Genomic DNA, 17,980 nt, shown 5'->3' on the forward strand with positions numbered 1-17,980 from the left:
GGAGTCTGCAGCGAGGCGCCCGAGTGTGGCACGTCCCTCTCGAGGAGGCGCCGCTGCGCGTCCGAGGGCCCCCGGGTCACGCGCCGCCGCGGACAGGCGGACCCGTTTGGGGACCCATCCCTCGGGGCACCTCCCCTCCCCCTCCCTGCAAGATGGCGGCTGCGGCCGCCCACGTGACTGGCGCGCCGGCCCCGCCCCTGGGAGGGCGGGCTGAGGCCGGGCCGCGCCTCCCGGGGGCTCCCTTAGGCCTCCGAGGGCTAGGCCGGGGCGCGGGGCTGAGTGGAGAACCACGTGGACGCTGTGCTCCGAGCAAGGCAAGGGGAAATTCGTGTGGCAGCCTTTCATTGCCCCGGAAGTAACCTTTCAGACACGTGTGTAACTTTCCGCCAGGAATCATTCCGTTTCTTATTACTTGGATCCATACAAAACGCACATAAAGTGGAATTAATTTCCTTTTCCATTAGAATAAGTGTACTGGCCCGGAATAGCGTTTCTGGCTCTTTCAAGACTTGTATTCGATACCTAATATGCAACAGCTTCTTTTTGGAAGTTTTGTGTAAAAAAAACTAGTAGAATCTGTGCTTTAATACGAATTTTATGTTAATTATATGCCTTTCAGGTTGACCAGTGCCAGCAAGTGTGTGGTGACGTACCGAGGTTACGATGCAAATAGTCGAGGTGACAGTCCACAAACTTACCACTAGAATATGCTAATTAGTTCATTTTAGACAAATGAAAGATTTAAGTAGATATTTATATTTAAAAGTAACATGTCTTGAGTTATGTGATTTAGAGTAAATGTTACATTGGATTATAGCTTAAGTATTGCCTTTAGGAGACTTGTGCGTGAAGTTCATGTTCTTCAAGTGCTGTGGACTGCCAGTCACTTACATAAAATTCAACATACAGTATTAAGTGTTTTAGGAAATTTGTGCGATTGATGTAGTTCTGTGTTAATAAAGTTACACACTGCATATGTAGCATACCTGGAAAAAATCAGTTTTAAAAATGGGTCCCTTATTAGTGGGGACCCAAACTTAGTGGTTTGTTAACAGTAGCAACAAAAAACTGTATTTTAAAAGATACTAGTTTTGTTGCTGTTTCATTGAAAAGAGGAAAGACTGCCAAGCTTCCTATCTTTGCATGCATAAGGATGCTCTGTTCATCAAAATGGATATTCTGCATTTGGAGATTTAGCCCCCAATTAACAGCACAAAGGCAGAAAAACATAAAATACATAAGCTATCATAGTAGTGGTTAGTGGTTAATATTGTTGGTATGGCTGTGTTCTCTGCAGGTCGTGTTTTCAGTATCCTCAAAACATAGTTGCTTGGCAGATAGCTTGAATAAAGCTTAGAAACTGAAATTTTCAGATAGTATTTAGTGCAGTAGATAGTATTTAATGTTATTTGGACTCACAAAAAACATACTTGAATTCAAAAAAGTATTAAGTGGCCGTGGGTCCTTTCCTTAGAAAAATCAATCAAGATACTAAAAAAAAAAGGAAATTTTGCAAAATTGTGGCTTCCTCATGGCACAGGTGAATTAGCCACGTGGTACCTGACACAGCAGTAATCTCAACTCATTTGAATAGAACATGTACTGTACTGGTAGTGTTGGGACCTGGAAAAGAAGACTTCAAAAAGAGTTTTGGCATAAAGGCTCCTACTCTGAGATAACCAGCATGTGTATGTGGCAGCTATCCTATGAGAGCACTGTCTAAAAATAAGAGAAAAGTCAGCGGTCAGGATTTCTGCTGTTATTATATTAGGCACTAACAAGATGCTTTCTTTCTGAAAGTGATTTTTAAGAATGGCTCTAATCTCCCAGGTAGTAAATACTTTTATTTAGTTGTTGGCCACTGCTGGGGGATTTTTAAATGAACAGTGTCACTGGAGCAGTGGGCGCTAAGAAGGCTTTCCTCACTCCTACTGTGGGGATAATAACAGTACTTAGGTGAGGTTGTGAGGATTAAACGAACGAGTGCTTGAAGAATAACGTCTGACGCATGATCTTCAATAAATGTTGGCAATGATCGGTAAAAGTTAAGTCTGGTCTGGAGGGTGATGGGAGAAGAGTGAGTAGACCGTCTCACAGACTGGGAGTGGGGAGCAGAAGCAGCCGTGCCTTTTATAGGAAATTTTAGGTTGGTTTGGCTGCAGCTAAGTATACAAGCAGCTCAGCTAATAAGTGCCATTTGAAAGAGGCTTTGAGAATATCAGAGTTAGTGATTATTTTAGTAGAAAAATGGGAGTGACAGATCCTCCACTGTGTAGGGAAAGTCTTTCTTAGACCACAGTAGGAGGAGAGGGTGGTGGAGATGGGAAGGAAGCAACTTCTTTTCCTCAAATTAACTAGTATGGTATATCTACACCTTTTATGATATTTTTGTGGGGCAGGGCACGGGAAGTGTGCCTTAGAGGCTACCAAAGGCCTTGAAGGGTGATAGCCCGTTTAGCACTAGACTTGGCTTAAATTCCTACTCTGCCGCTCTGTGACATTAACCAGGCTACTTAAGTCCCTGAGCTTCAGTTTTATCTTCGAAATGGGGATAATAACTTTGATTTCAGGTTGTGGTGATTGAATTAATGAGATAAGATGCAAAATAATTCGCATCCTGTCTTGAGCATGAATGTTCTCTTGAGAATGATGCTCAATGCATTTTTCTTTTCCACTGAGATGCCACCATCCAGATGGTTAAATCAGTGGTTTTCAGGAACGGACGTGTTTTTTTTTTTTTTCTCTTCACCATTTAATAAAAGTCCATATGATGCAATATTTTTCATATTCTCTATTATCATACCTCTAAATTGATTGGTGTTCAGGAAGGATGGGTAATTGGAAAGGTAGTGTTTGAGCCATGTATTTGGGGCTGTTATTTGTTATTTGTTATTTTTTTTTAATTAAGTAGGCTCCATGCCCATTGTGGGGCCGGAACTCATGACCCTGAGATCAAGAATCGTGTGCTCTGCTAACTAAGCCAGCCAGGTGCCCCTGGGGCAGTTATTTTTAATATTTACATTATAGAGATCCAGTGTGTTACAAATAAACCCAAAGGAAGCATTTCTCTGGGTCACAAATTATTGAAATACATATTTTCTCCATATTGGGTTTGGGGATAGGAATAGGGGAATATATGTATTCCATATTTGGATTATCATTAACTCCCAGGCAACCATACTTAAATCTTTATCCGGTTTTCACATTTAGCTAGGAAACTGGCCTATAATTTAAAGCTATTTTGCAGGGGTTTTTTTTAAGTTATATGATTGTTTGTTACTTCAGAGCACAGCTTGGAATCCATGCACTTAAAGGAACATTTTATACTTTTTCTATAGAAGCTATTAAATTGGCTAATTTTTAAGCTGATTATTTTTGTCTTTGAGGTATTAATTTTTTTTTTCTTTTTGGTAAGAGCAAAAAAAAGACCTGCACTACCCCGGAAGCAGACTGAGCTTCACTTTTATCAACTTTTTTTCATCATGGAGGACTTGTAACAGAGGATGCCTTGTCACAAAAGCCTCCTTCATGCAGTCTATGTAAACAGTCACTCTGGAAGCGTGTTTGTGTTTTAGGTGGCAGAGCTGCTGGGTGCCCCATAGTCCATTTCCCTTCTGTTCTTCCTATGCTCCAGGGAACATTTGGCCTCTCATTCCCCTCTAAATGTCTTGGCTCGTTCGGAGTGTTTCATGCTTATTCAAGAAGTAATTTATTTGAGGTCAGATTTAGGTTTTAAAAAGGTCACTTTGGCGAGTTGTTTGGTCTTCACAAGTTTCAGGCTGCTCTGAATAAAGTAGGGGTATCATCGCCGTTTCTTGCATGTAATCGCTGTGAAGATAAACCTGATCACGTGTGTGAAAATGCTTGGCAGACAAGGGTGAGTTGTATATATCATTTGATCTGTCCATCGTTCAAAGAGGGAATAGCACAATTTGCAGTGGATGAACAGAAATGCAAAAGTTGGAAGAGCTGATAGGGTTTGGATTACAGGGGACCTTGACAGTCTGGTGAGAGGAGTAGGTTGTCAACACGCTGCTGTGAAAGCCATTGAGGAGACGTGTGCGCGCGCCAGTGGTGTGTCTTCCTAGAACAGCCACTGACGCTTTCTTTAAATGCGATGTGTGTGAAAAGCGTGAATCGTTGATTCAGGAAAAAAAAAAAAGATCTTCCGGACTAATCTGGTTCTCTCAGGGAGCGATTTTACTTCTTACCACTCTGATTTGCTTGATGACCCTAATCCTCTCTTCCCCTCCTACCCTGAATCTACTCTTTCCTCATCCTTGCTGTCACCGTTCTCTTTTGGGACTTTATTCCTAACGGATTCCACTTCTGTCAGCCTTCCTACCTCTTACCTGTTGGATACTCCTGCCAGTATGTCTTCCTAAAGTAGTATTTAACCATCTCACCTGCCTCACAGTGACGGATGGAGCCTGGCCTCCAGTAGGTCTCGGGACTCAAAATCCCTTTTTCCCACTTTTTTTGTACATCATGCCTCCCGGTCAAAGCTGGCCTATGTCATCACCTCTTGCATGGTGTTTTCTGGAATTGCCCCTGTGATTCTTTTCTGCTTCTGAATTCCAGTAGCATGTATATTCTGTGCTGTAAATTTGGTACTTCTATGATTTTTTTCTGTTTTTTTTTCAAAAATATTACTTTGAAATATTTTTAACTTATAAAATTGACCTTTCCGCCTAGATTTTAAGTTCCCCAAAGGCTTAGACATCGTGTCCCTTTTTTTTTTTTTTTTTTTTTTTTGGTCAGCATTGCATATATCATACAAAATCACTTAAAATTTCCTATGCTTAGGCTTTTTAGACATGGCTCTGAAAAATACCAATATGATAAATTACTTTAAAACAAAGTACATTAGGAAGTTGTTGTTGTTGTTGTTGTTGTTTTTTGTCTTGTATGACTTCTATTTTTCGGCTACTTTAACAGTATTTGTAGGTATATAGTCTAGGCACAACTTTTTTGGAAATCATAAAAGGAATTGCTTCTTTTGAAAAGCATAGAACAGTATATATTTGAACTGAATCTTCAATGAGGAAATGCTGAGTAGGTGTATTTATTAATTCTTTTAAAATCAGACCATTTATAGTCCAAATTAACTAAGTTTTGTGTGTGTGGGGGGGTATAAATTGGTGCAAACGTATGGATGATGTTTGATAGAATGGAAAAAGTCATAAATTAGAAACCATTTTCTTATTTGAGTAGTTGTTCGTAGTTGAGTTCCTATTTATGATTTGTTTGAGGACCAGCAGGAGTCAGATACGGAGTTGAGATAGTACCTTGCTTGGGAGCAGAAAATTGAAAACTTAACTTTGGTCACTGAAGTGAGCCATCTACAGTCTAAGAGTTGGGGAAGTTTTTGTTTCGTATTAGGAATATCTTGTTGGGATAGTAAAGAGACATGACTTTACCCCGATATAATTGTCTTTTGGGGAGGGGAGTATCAAATTATTGAAATTCACTGCTGGTGCTCGAAGCGACAACATGATCCCATAGTGTTTGGAGAGTACTTCTTGTGGAAGAGGCCATCATGCGTACAGAGAGGGTGCCTCATGGCAGCCGTGGCGTGTGGCTTTGTTAGTTAGGGAAGGTGCCTCCTCTAACAGGTGGCGTTAAACACAGTCCTCCTAATGCAGTGTTTCTCAATCTGTCATATTTACCAACCGATAAGTCACTGTCAAGGATCCTTTCTGAACTCTGTAAGCTTCCATTTCTGCATGCTTCCAGGAATGTTTCCCCACCGGAGCTGAAGGCTGTCCATACCTTTGTCCAGCCTTCCATACCTTTGTAGTTTGTGGTCCAATATAGTTCCCACCTGTCCACGTGTCAGCTACACATGCCACCTACACATGGCGCTATTCACGTTGAAAGCAGCAACCTGAAGGCAGTTTTACAAGGAAAACCTCAAGGCCAGTGACGTTTTCCTGGAGTGAAAACTGCTGCCCTCGCTTGTCTTCCATTCTCCACTGCTCTCCTCCTCAGTAGCCTTCTTTATCAGCCTTCTTTTTTTCTTTTAATGTTTATTTATTTTTGAAGGAGAGAGCAAGAGAGACACATTGTGAGCAGGGGAGGGGCAGAGAGCGAGGGAGACACAGAATCTGAAGCAGGCTCCAGGCTCTAAGCTGACAGCACAGAGCCCGATACGGGACTCGAACTCACAAGCTGTGAGATCATGACCTGAGCCAAAGTTGGACGCTTAACTGACTGAGCCACCCAGGCGCCCGCCCTTAGCATTCTTTTGCCAACTTCCCTAATTGCGCATCCTACGAGTTCAGTTCTCTGGAAAAGACAACTTCAACAATTTTAATGGTTTTTACATTTGTAATGAATTCACAGAGTTCCGCAAAATGCACAGAAAGATACAGTGATGTTTCCATCTGTCATCGTGTTCCACCCACCCAGTTGTAGTCCACCCCTACTCTGCACCGGTCACTGCCGTTAGTGCACAAGTGTCATGGTGAGGAGAACTTGCGTAGCTGCAGTCGCTGTGGCCAAGTCCGGTCTGGGGGCCGTGGTGGTAGAGAATACACGCGGGCTCAGTGAACTGTCTGCCCTCTCTCCCCGCCCCCATTCAGTAGCTAGAGTGCACTTACCCTGGCTTTAAGATGGTTCTTTCGGCCACATTCACCTTGATGAATCACCTTATCCCCCCACTTGTAGCCACACTAAGTTCGGAAGGAAGTGAGCCTGCGATCCTAGCCGACAGAAATGCACCTGGGCGGTCTTGGAGCGGCTGAGTGTCGCTGTCCCTCCTCTGAATGGTGCTGCAGTCACGGACGGTACAGCTTTCACACGCTGCTTACCAGTCTTGTCTCTTCTCACACGGCCTCTACCTTTCCTCATGTGCTGGAAGGTGGTGCAGACAGAACTTTGGGTTGGGGTGCACTCTTTCATGGAGTAGACATGAGGCAGGCGCCTGCCTGGTCCTCCACAGCCTCTTCAAGAGGAGTGAGTAACTCTCACATCCTTCCCAGCTTCTTCCCTCTTTTTCCACCGAAATGGATAAAATTTGCCATCTCAGTATTGTTGCTAGTAACGAATCATTTTCTAACATTCAAGGCTTTCTATGAATCTTGCATAAATAATAGCTGCTTTAGTTGCAGCCTTGGTGATTGAAAGAAGAGAGTTTAAAATCTGTAACTGTATAACAAGTTATCCCCAAACTTACTGGCTTAAATCAACACCATTTTGTTACGGTTTCTCACGGTTCTGTGGGCCAGGGATTTAGACAGGCCGCTAAGAGCAAGGACAGCTCGTCTGTTGTGGGGTGTCCGGAGATGCAGCTGGGGACTGGAGGTCATCTCTCAGTGTGGTCTCTCTAGCGTGGCATCCTCAGGGCAGTGGCACTTCTTACATGGTGTCTCGGTAGGCCCAGGCTTGCAAGGCTTCTTGCCCTGCCCTCTCCCATCCCGGAATGTTCTTTCCCTCATTCTGTTGTTCACGCAAGCCTCGAGAGCCAGCCCAGACCCGCTGGCTGTGGAATTAGATCCACCTTTCAGTGGAAGGGGTATCAAAGTATTTCTAGCTATATTTAATCTACCACAAAACCTTAACAGGAGGTTGTTGTGTGGTAATGTTAGCATCCTCTGTCTCATTGGATGAATGTACAGACATCTGAAGATGTTTGTACATTTTTTTTTTAAATTTTTTTAAGTTTACTTATTTTTGAGAGAGAGAGAGACAGAGCACAAGCAGGGGAGAGGCAGAGGGAGGGGGAGACACAGAATCCGAAGCAGGCTCCATCCAGGCTTTGAGCTGTCAGCACAGAGCCCGATGAGGGGCTTGAACTCACGAACTGTGAGATCATGACCTGAGCCGAAGTCAGACGCTTAACCAACGGAGCCACCCAGGCGCCCCAGTTTGTACATTTTTAAAAAGCTGAGACAGTCTTAATTTCTGCTTTTTTAAAAAATACAGATTGCCTTGTTTTTTGTTTTTTGTTTTTTTAACGTTTATTTATTTTTGAGAGAGAGACAGAGCATGAACGGGGGAGGGTCAGAGAGAGAGGGAGACACAGAATCAGAAGCAGGCTCCAGGCTCTGAGCCATCAGCCCAGAGCCCGACGCGGGGCTCGAACTCACGGACCGCGAGATCATGACCTGGCTGAAGTTGGACGCTTAACCGACTGAGCCACCCAGGCGCCCCTCCTTGGTTTTTTTTTTTTAATTAAAGTTTTATTTACGTTGAGATAGCATGAATGGGGGAGGGGCGGGGGGGGGGAGGGAAAATCCCAAGCAGGCCTTTCACTGTCAGTGCAGAGCCTGATGTAGGGCTCGAACTCCCAAATCGTGAGATCATGACCTGAGCTGAAGTCACAAACTTAACCAACAGAGCCACTCAGGTGCCCCATCTTGGTATTTTTAAATTTATTCTACATCAGGGGACTAAAGGAAACATGTAGAAGATTGTTAGATGAGCCAAAATAAACTCCCATCTACAAAGAACAGAACAACGGTCACATTGGCCTCCTTTTATTTGTAGATGGAGTTTATTACCAGAGAAAAGTGTCTGTCCAGCCACTTGACTGTTTCACAGACTTTCCCTACATTTGAGACATCCCACGTCAATAGTTGGGATGGATATGCACGTATAAAACTGAGATCTGAGTAATCTCTGGAATGAACGACCTGTCCAGCCTGCCTGTGTTACGTGACATGTGGATTTGAGCTAACCAGGAGCTCTTAGTGCAGACATGCCATAGACAGAAAAGGCTTTGCCCAGATGAGTTACAGAAAGAAGAGCACACACATTCTAATGTATTTTGTGTTCCTGTGCATATTTTGCAGGCTTAGAATTTTTAAGCTTCATCTTCTTAATCCAAGCAGAGAAAAATTCTCCACTTTTCACTTGGTCCTAACACTTTCATCTAACTAGTCTTTGTAGAATGCCAATTCTGCCATGTCATCTATCGTGTGTTTTCCCAGGAATCTGAACTTGATAGAACAGTGGGTGTAATTCCTGTCTATAAGATTCCATTAAACCAGTAGTTCCCATATTTTATGGCTCCCTTCCCCCTACTCAGAGTTAAGAAAGCATATGTGACATGTGGCAATGGGAGACGGAAGAATGGAGAGTTATTCACCGTTGAGATCAGTAAACTTGATTGTGACCTCTGTGGCTCAGGAGGCATTAGATTATAAAATTTACAATTTTATTAGTTTAATAAAAATTTAGATAGTTTCTAAACTTAGTCTAACTGCTATAAATGGTTTTATAGCATTGATGCATGCTGACATTTGTGAGGGGTGGGACTTAATTAGTAGGTATTTTGTGGGTTGATGAACTTATGTCCTTAGATAGAAACTCCAACTCCATTTTTCTCTCTAGGTTATTAAATAAGAGGCCTTTTCTTGGCTATTAAAGTGTGTAACTTGAGACTTCAAAAATGTGATCTTGATTGTGAAACAAACTACTTTCTCATCGTTGTTTCAATATATTTGTGGAGGCAGCGTAATAAAATCATTTTAAACATAAAAAAAAAAAAAAAAAGAGGTTAGGGTGGGAGAGAGCCAAAGCATAAGAGACTCTTAAGAACTGAGAACAAACTGAGGGCTGATGGGGGGTGGGAGGGAGGGGAGGGTGGGTGATGCGTACTGAAGAGGGCATCTTTTGGGATGAGCACTGGGTGTTGTATGGAAACCAATTTGACAATAAATTTCATATATTAAAAAAATAATAAAATAAACATCTTTTATGTTCTATTGTGGTAAAATACGTGGACATAAAGTCTGCCATTTTAACACCTTTTTGAGTGTAGCATTAAGTCCGTTCACATTATTGTGCAGACATCACCACTATCCATTCCCAGAACTTATCTTTTATCCCAAACTGAACGTCTATATCCATTAAGCAACTATTCCTCTTCCCCTTTTTTTTACTCTAGGCCCTGGTAACCACTATTGCTTTTTTTTTTTTAATGTTTATTTTGGAGGAGAGAGAGAGAGCCAGAGCAGGACCTGGGGAGGGGCAGACAGGGGGAGACAGGGAATCTGAAATAGGCTCTAGGCTCTGAGCTGTCAGCATAGAGCCTGATGCAGGGCTCAAACCCATGAACTGTGAGATCATGACCTGAGCTGAAGTTGGATTAACCGATTGAGCCACCCAGGCATCCCTGCTGATAACCACTATTTCTACTTTGTCTCTGATTGTGACTATCCTAGGTACCTCATTTAAATGGCATTACACAATATTTGTCCTTTTGTGCCTGGCTTATTTCACTTAGCATAATGTCCTCAAGATTCATCCATGTTGTAACATGTATTTTTTAGGCTGAATAATACTCAGTTGTGTACATACGCCACATTTTGTTCGTCTGTTCACCCGTCACTCGGGCATTTGAGTTTTGACCTTTTGGCTGTTGGGAGTGATGCCCCTAGGAAAAAATCATTTGCTCAGGTTGTTGCTTTCAGTTCTTTTGAGTATACACCTAGGAGTGGAATTGCTGGATCATATGGTAACTCTGTTTAAGTTTTTGAGGGACTGCTGTGCTGTCTTCCACGCCGGCCTCACTGTTTTTTACATCCTTGCCAATAGCTGCTGTTTTCTGTGTTTTTGGATTATAGCCATCTTAATAGGTGTGAAGTGGTATCTCATTGTGGTTTTGATTGCATTTCCCACATGAAGATTGTTTTTTTGCATATTTTGCTTTTGTATTTGAAGGTGTTATTTTTAACTTATGAACCACATATGCGCAGTATAGAAAAATATTCTATAAAAGATGGTCAATGTATTCAACTAAACTTCTTCCAGCTAACACAGGTATTTGAGAGGATTACAGTGCTTTATTCATATCAATTTGTGAAGTCCTTAGAGCAGTGTTAGGCCAATGTGGTTTTAGTCCTTTGCAGTAAATGATTATATGGTCTGGAATAGGATATAGGTAAGTTTGTTGTTAGAAGAATTCCTGTGTCTGCCTTTTACTGTAATTTTGAAAATTGGTGAATGCCATCATGTTAAATGTTTTGGAAATTGGATGTTGACAAAGAGATCTTTGCTTTCCTTCTCATTAAGTGGTTCTGTAGAGACAAATACTTATTTCTTTGAGTTTCTACAGGAAGACAAACTATAAGGCTGAAGCTTAGCTCCCAGGAGTATCTGATGCGATGCTTTATTCCCAGAAATAGAGCTATAACCTGGCATCCCAGACCCAGGGTCAGGCCAGCATGCAGGATTAGACAGCAGAACAAAATATTTTCAGTTAGGATTCTTGGGAAGCGTAGGGTCTTCTCTTTATTTCATTTCTAAATTTACACAATTTTTATTTACAAATTTTTTTAATGTTTTTATTTATTTTTGAGAGAGAGAGAAAGAGAGCGAGCGAGCATGAATGGGGAGAGGCAGAGAGAGAGAAGGAGTCACAGAATCTGAAGCAGACTCCAGGTTCCAAGCTGTCAGCACAGAGCCGACGCGGGGCTTGAACTCATGAGCTGCGAAATCATGACCTGAGCTGAAGTTGGAGGCTCAACCGACTGAGCCACCCACACGCCCCTACACAATTTTTAAAAATTAACATATATTATTTATTGCAGATTTATAGAATTGTAATTGTCTCTTGAAACTGAGGTGGTTTTGGTCTGAGTAGTACTTTGAGATTCCAAACGTGAAAGGGGTAAGATGTGAGTTGTGATAAAGAACTGTTAGTAAGGCTGTTTTATTTTTTGGCTTAATCAGTGTGTTGTGATAACAGTATATACGTGCCAGTGCTTTGATTCTGGAGAGCTGTAAGGTTAGGAGGCCTCTCTGACTCCCAAGCAGCCGTTCTCCTTGGAGTAAAACTTCTTCCAGTTCACGGATGACCGTGATGGGCTGAGCAAACTCCGAGCACCCAGTTGCCGTTAGGTGGTTTAAACATTACTAATTTACTACAGTAAACTCACTGTCTGTACACATTCTTATTCAGAAAGATTTGGCAGATCTTGATAATAACCTTTTGTAAAACTTTTCCCTACCAGAGCATCTTGTTAGATTATCGCTAAAATCAATCAGTGAATAAAAATTGCTTAGTATTTAATGTAAAAAATACAATTCCTGTATATGTGGAGGGTTAGCATAGAGGAGAGCATCTTTTATATGTGTTCCTTTGATTCTGGTCACTTTGGTTAGAATGGACATCGTTGGGAATTTTGAGTAACAACGTGCAGTGTGTCCCAAGAAAACTGGGACAGTAAATAATTGATAGAATATTACTATTAAGTGAAAATAAGTGTTGATGCTTCTCTTTTTCCTTACCGGTGAATACCTTTTACAATTTGTGCCTTTCTGCCTTGACTGTGTAATCACCTATCTGGTCTCTAAAATTGCCGTTAAGATAGTTTCTGTTAAAAGCATAAGACTTGACTCTGGTATTTGGACGGAGTTGTCTGTTCTCAGTCTGTGGAGTGGATGAACACGTGCCCCTCTTTCTTCTCTAGAGTGACTCCGCTCACGGTGACTACCCGCAGAGTCATGAGGCCAGCGTGCTGGCACGAGCCCTGATACCTCACGACGGACTTCCTGCGGCGCCGCACAGAGCCCAGCGAGAAGGTATGTTCTCTGTCCCCTTACCGGGGACAGCTGCAGAGCACTGTTTACGTTGGTTGTCCCACTCTTCTCCCTCTTTTTTTGGAGTAGAGAAATCTACAGGTCCTAGGTTTGGCTCAGACGCCCGGCCCCCACTTTTCTGAGTCTGCATCTGGGCTCCTGCTTTACAGCACTTGGCCCAGCCTGGCTTGTGCCGACCTGGTTCTGCCTTGTGGTCGGTCGCCTTAAGTCTAGTTGCACACTTCTGGAGAGCGGAATCCTTAATGTATTCCTAAAGTGTTTGGGAAAGTGCTTTATCTGGAGAATGTGCTCAGCATCTGCTGAAAAAAGAAATTTTACAGAAGTTCTCTGTTAGAAAGTGAAGCCATGTGTTACAAGTCTATGCTTCCTGCAGTAATGCAGTTTTCAGGAGGACCGGGATGGTGGCATTGGAAGGACGTTGTCATCTGTAAGGAAACGAGTTCAGATGCTCACTTCTCTTCATTTTTGGGAGTCCATTACCCTGGGCGAATAATTGTTGAGGGGAAAACAGAAATGGAAAGTGTACGTGTCACCTGGGCGGCCTCAGATGTGTGCCTCACGCTCAGTTATAGCAGCTTAGAACGACATCATTTTGTCTTCTTTCAGTCCCATCAGTCATCTTTCTTGTGTTATACATTTTTCCTCATTCAGGAAAAACAGGTATGAATGTTTAATGTTTAAAAAAAGTTTATATAATTACCTATTCAGGGCCATTCAAGACCCTTAAACTACTTGACCCATAGATTCCTTCAACCAGCCCCGCTGCATCTGTGAGTAACCTAAAGCAGAGTTTGCTTTTACAACGAAGGTCTTTTTCTTCTTTTTTTAATAAAAATGCTTTAGAAAAACAAAAGACTACATCCAAATGCTGACAACCGTAAGGTGGTACTATAGGTGACTTTTCTTATGTTCTTTATTTTTAAACAAATGTGTTTACTCTGTGCTTCTTAGTTTTAATTTATGAGGGTTGGAGGGTCTCCTGTTACCAGCCATTCCCCACCGTACTTCATCTCCCTCCTCTTGATTCCAATCGGTCATGACAGGGGTAACTTGGGACCAAGGCCGAAGACCCAGCCACGTTCCCTTACACATAATGCCCTAGTGGTCCCCTGCCCCTTACTTATTAGCCCGCCAGTTTGCAGAAGTGGAGCTGCTTTGTATTTCTGAATGTAGATTCGTTCAGACGGTTTTTCTTAAATAGCATCGTCCCTCATGGAAGGTAGCAGGAAAGCTGTTGAAAGTGGCAGACCCTCCCCTCCCCCACTCAGCCGCTGTTGTGCTGCTGCTGGTCAGGAGTTGTGGGCTTCTCACCTGGCTTTTGAGATTTTCTTGCGTTTCCATCCTCAACATTTCTCACCCACGGCGGCGGGGGTTGGGAATTATCCCAGAAGCGGCCATCAGACACTATATATTTGGAAGGTTGGCACAAAATACTGGTAATGGTATCTCCTCGGTCTGTTATGAATGCTTACCAGCGAATTTCTGTATCTTATGTTTCATTGCCCGCAGTCCCTGATCTAGAACAATCTTCATTCTTCCTGTATACTTCTGTTACTTTCTGTCTTCTGCTTCATCTATTTTAGCTTCTTCTCTCCAAGTAAATCCCTTCCTTTCCTTCTCCATCTCCCAACCCCTGAATTTAACAGGGCCCCAGTCTGTGGAGTCACTCTCCTGACTTCTTCCCTGTGACCTTTTTATCTTGTTCATTACTGCCAGTCTCATTATTGCTTAAGTGCTGTTTCTTCTATTTATACCCTGAGCAACAGTTTTTTTCTCCCTCCCTTAAGTCCTTATATTATGGTTAGTAGACTGGATCTCTTCAATTTGTAAAGAGATTTACTTCCTGAAAGATGATGTTTTCGTTATTTATTTATTTTTTTAATTAAAAAAATTTTTTTAATGTTTATTTTTGAGAGAGAGAGAAAGAGAGAGAGCGTGTGAATGGGAGAGGGGCAGAGAGAGAGGGAGACAGCAGGCTCCAGGCTCTGAGCTGTCAGCACAGAGCCTGACGTGGTGCTCGAACCCATGAACCGTGAGGTCATGACCTGAGACGAAGTCAGAGGCTTAACTGACTGAGCCATCCAGGTGCCCCAAGGTGATACTTTTATTAAAGGATGTGTAACATGAGTAATTCGGGGATTGCACATTTGCCTGCTTCTTCATTAACAAGCTGATCATCTTACCTAGTTCAATTCAGAGTTCCTAATGTAACTTATGACCACGATTTTATCTGTGTAATACATTGTGAAAAATTCTGCTGTAGTGAACCTTCATAGTTCATTTTAACGTTTATAGTGCCATTATATGATATTAAGGGTCATGTTGAACAATTTTTAAATTCCCAATTGGAAAGAACTTTTTATCAGTTTAATACATTACTTTTGAAGGGTTTTTTTTTCAATGTAAACAAAAACTATACCTCTTTTGGTTTATACCTACCAAGCATAAATAATTGAATAAAGTGCTATGTTTGTGATAATTTGAATAACAAGCAGTTTTGAAGATTGTCCTCTAGAAAACGAATCTTTATTGTAGGTGCATTTTATTTTATTTTTTTGGTGCTCAGCGGAATGCTTGAAACTCTTTAGGCACTCAGCATGCTGAATGGATATAGAAAAAAAATTGTGGATGAACGGCACATTGCTATGCTTCTGCATTTTTTTGTTTTTTTTTATGGCTTAAGACCAGTAGTAAAGATGAAGATAAATAGCTTAATTGTTCAACATTTGTCAATGGGTAACTGAAACACGCGTCTAGTCTCTGTAGAACACGTCAGCATGTTTTCTTTCTTTCAGCTGTGCACATCGAGAAGATAATGTTGAAAGGAGTCCAGAGAAAAAGGGCTGACAAATATTGGGAGTACACCTTCAAAGTAAGCCCCTCTCGCCCCCAACAGATGTCCCATGTACTGTTAAATGACCTTGTGGGGAAAAATGAAAAACTGATCTTTGGAAAAACTTACAGTGGGTTTGCTAATTTAAGAAGAAGCTGTACGTATACGTAAGTTTGTCCTTACTAAGGGAATGTACTGTTTTCAGTATGTACTGCATGGTTTGCTGAGTTTTTAATTGTGTCACATTGAAATCACTCTGATGATTTTATTCAAAATAAATAAGAGCCTTCAATTTAAGGTGGAAGTTGTGTCTTTAAAAGTAAAAGTAAGCTTTTTCACTAGTATTTTTTAAATCAAGATCACAGGCATTGTCTTTTCCTGGAATGGTTTTTCCCTGATACTTTTCTCTTCCTCTTCTTTCTCCATGAAGGTTTTATTCCCTGGCCTTTGTTGCCTTGTCCTCTCATCTCTAATTGCTTTCCTGTCATGCTGTCCTTCAGACAGCTGTCTAATTAACCATAGAGTCCGGCTCTGTTACTCCCCGTGTCTCCTTTTTGCCTGTTGACTGTAATGTGGATTCCTTGTCCACGTCTTCCTTATTCCTCCCTGCTTGGGCTTCACTGTCTGGCCCTTTCTCCTGAGGTTGGACTGAACGCCTTGAAGCCAGACGGACCGACGCCACGTTTCTGTGCTCCCTCACTTCAGTTCCTCCCCAAAGGTATTGCTTGCCACACTTTAGCTGTACCTTTGTCACCAAGTCATTTCTGATCCTCCAGCAGAATGTGTTTCCATTCATTCAAGGCATGCCACCATCATCAATTTTCCAGACTCTTCTATTTGGGTTACATGTTTTTCCTCTCTAGTTGGTTAGTATCTAATGGAGAGCAGGAATCTTCATCCTCCGTCATCCCGCCATATCTGACTTGCTTAGTATGTTTGGTGAATGAATTTCAGAACTCTGGCTTCTGCTTTGTGGGAGACGTATCCTCAGTTTACAAATTTTAAATCCTTATCTCCGAATGTTTTACTTAACCTTTTTGTAACGCATGGCATAAGCCGCCGTGCTCTCTTCATTCAGTTCCACTAGCTCTCCTTTTGTTGCTGGAGCTCTTAGCTTGTTCCTTCCTGAAAGCCTTTTTCATCCCCAGCTTAGCTCTGGAACAGTCTTCCCCAGACCATGGCACAGCTCATGTCCCTTCAAGTCCTAGCCTGGCTTAAACGCTCCCTCCCGTGAGGCCTTGCTTGGCACCCTTCTGACGTGCTGTCCTGCTCCTGTGCCACGCCGTGTTCATTGTCTCTGGAGCCCTGCTCACTGATGGGAATTCTTAAACATTTGTTGTAATGGGTCTCCACGAATTAGACCCTGACCTCAGCCAGCAGAGACTTTGGCCGTCTTGTCCCCTCCTGTGTCCCTTTCACTGAGAACAGTGTCTCACATAAGTAGCTGCTCAACGAACGTTGAATAATTAAAAAACATCTAAAAGATGTGCCAGTTAATAAGGATATTTGCTTTAAGGGTTGGTAGATACAATTTTGCATCTATTCTTAAATATCTGATTGATAATGGTATGATTACTTGGTGAGCCTTAGGCATTTGCACAGTTTGAGTGTCTACTTGGCTCAGATAATTGTAATGTAGACGTTATCAGTGGACCATCATCAAGTCCGTGAAATTCAAAGTGTCTGAGAGGTAAAATGGCATAATAGATTCCAGTCTGGCTCTTCTGCTCACTTAGGGTCACGTCTAAGTACATTAACCATTTTGAATTTTAGTTCCTCCATCTGAAAATGGAGGTAGTCAGACCTGCCCTCCACACTTTAATAGGATTTTAAAGAATTGAGGTAAAGATGAAATCTCTTCATAAGCCATAAATCCCCATAAAAATAATGCTATAGTACTTACCACAGAGGAGCAGTAAACTCTAGTTATTTCTCTGAAGAATTTATATGTAATAAGTTCCAGGGGGTACAATTTTTACCTTTCTTGGTATGTAGTTTTATACCGTCAAGTATCATCTTAGAGTCCTTCAACTTTCCCTTTTGAAAAATTACTAAAATACAGTCACATTTTTAAAGGCAACTTTTTAAAAGAACCATGCGATTTGAAAGGAATTATTAAAGTTTTTTGAGTAGACTATGTCAATGTACAGTTAACTTTAACAATTTTGAAGAAATTCTGACAATGCCAGATTAACTTTATATTTCTAATTGTTAATCTTAAGATTTAAGTAAGGCCCTTTGTTTTACACATGGCTTTTTTTCATCTGGTTCCCGCCTAAGAAATAACCATATAATATGTGTGTTTTTTTTAAATCAGGTAAATTGGTCTGATCTTTCAGTCACAACAGTAACAAAAACCCACCAAGAACTACAAGAATTTCTACTGAAGGTAAAATTATAGATTTTGTTGTTAAAATGGTTTTTACATAATATGTAGAACCAAAAACCTCAATATCAAAACAGACACCAAGAAGCATTAACCACGTTATATAAAGGTTGACTTAGAACTCTCCGCTGTCTGTACAAAATGTCCTGTTATTCTAAACGTAAATTTTCTTACATCACCGATACAAGGAAACGAAGGATTTTCCACGTTAA

The 17,980-nt window shown here is 41.6% G+C and overlaps 1 protein-coding gene across 6 annotated transcripts in view; it reads left to right on the forward strand.

The window, feature by feature from the left end:
- Positions 1–17,980, forward strand: part of ZCCHC2 (zinc finger CCHC-type containing 2) — a 64,797-nt gene that overhangs the window by 3,369 nt on the left and 43,448 nt on the right. For 5 of the 6 annotated variants that reach the window (XM_011288139.4, XM_023242068.2, XM_045041066.1 and 2 more), the window contains exons 2-4: positions 12,420–12,531; positions 15,345–15,421; positions 17,700–17,771. In XM_011288139.4, coding sequence (XP_011286441.3) covers positions 12,420–12,531; positions 15,345–15,421; positions 17,700–17,771 — 261 coding nt within the window. The remainder of the gene's footprint in view (positions 1–12,419; positions 12,532–15,344; positions 15,422–17,699; positions 17,772–17,980) is intronic. The other variant, XM_023242070.2, reaches the window with a different exon arrangement.

Source organism: Felis catus, chromosome D3 (genome assembly GCF_018350175.1).
Source record: "Felis catus isolate Fca126 chromosome D3, F.catus_Fca126_mat1.0, whole genome shotgun sequence".
In the NCBI taxonomy this organism is placed as follows: Eukaryota; Metazoa; Chordata; class Mammalia; order Carnivora; family Felidae; genus Felis; species Felis catus.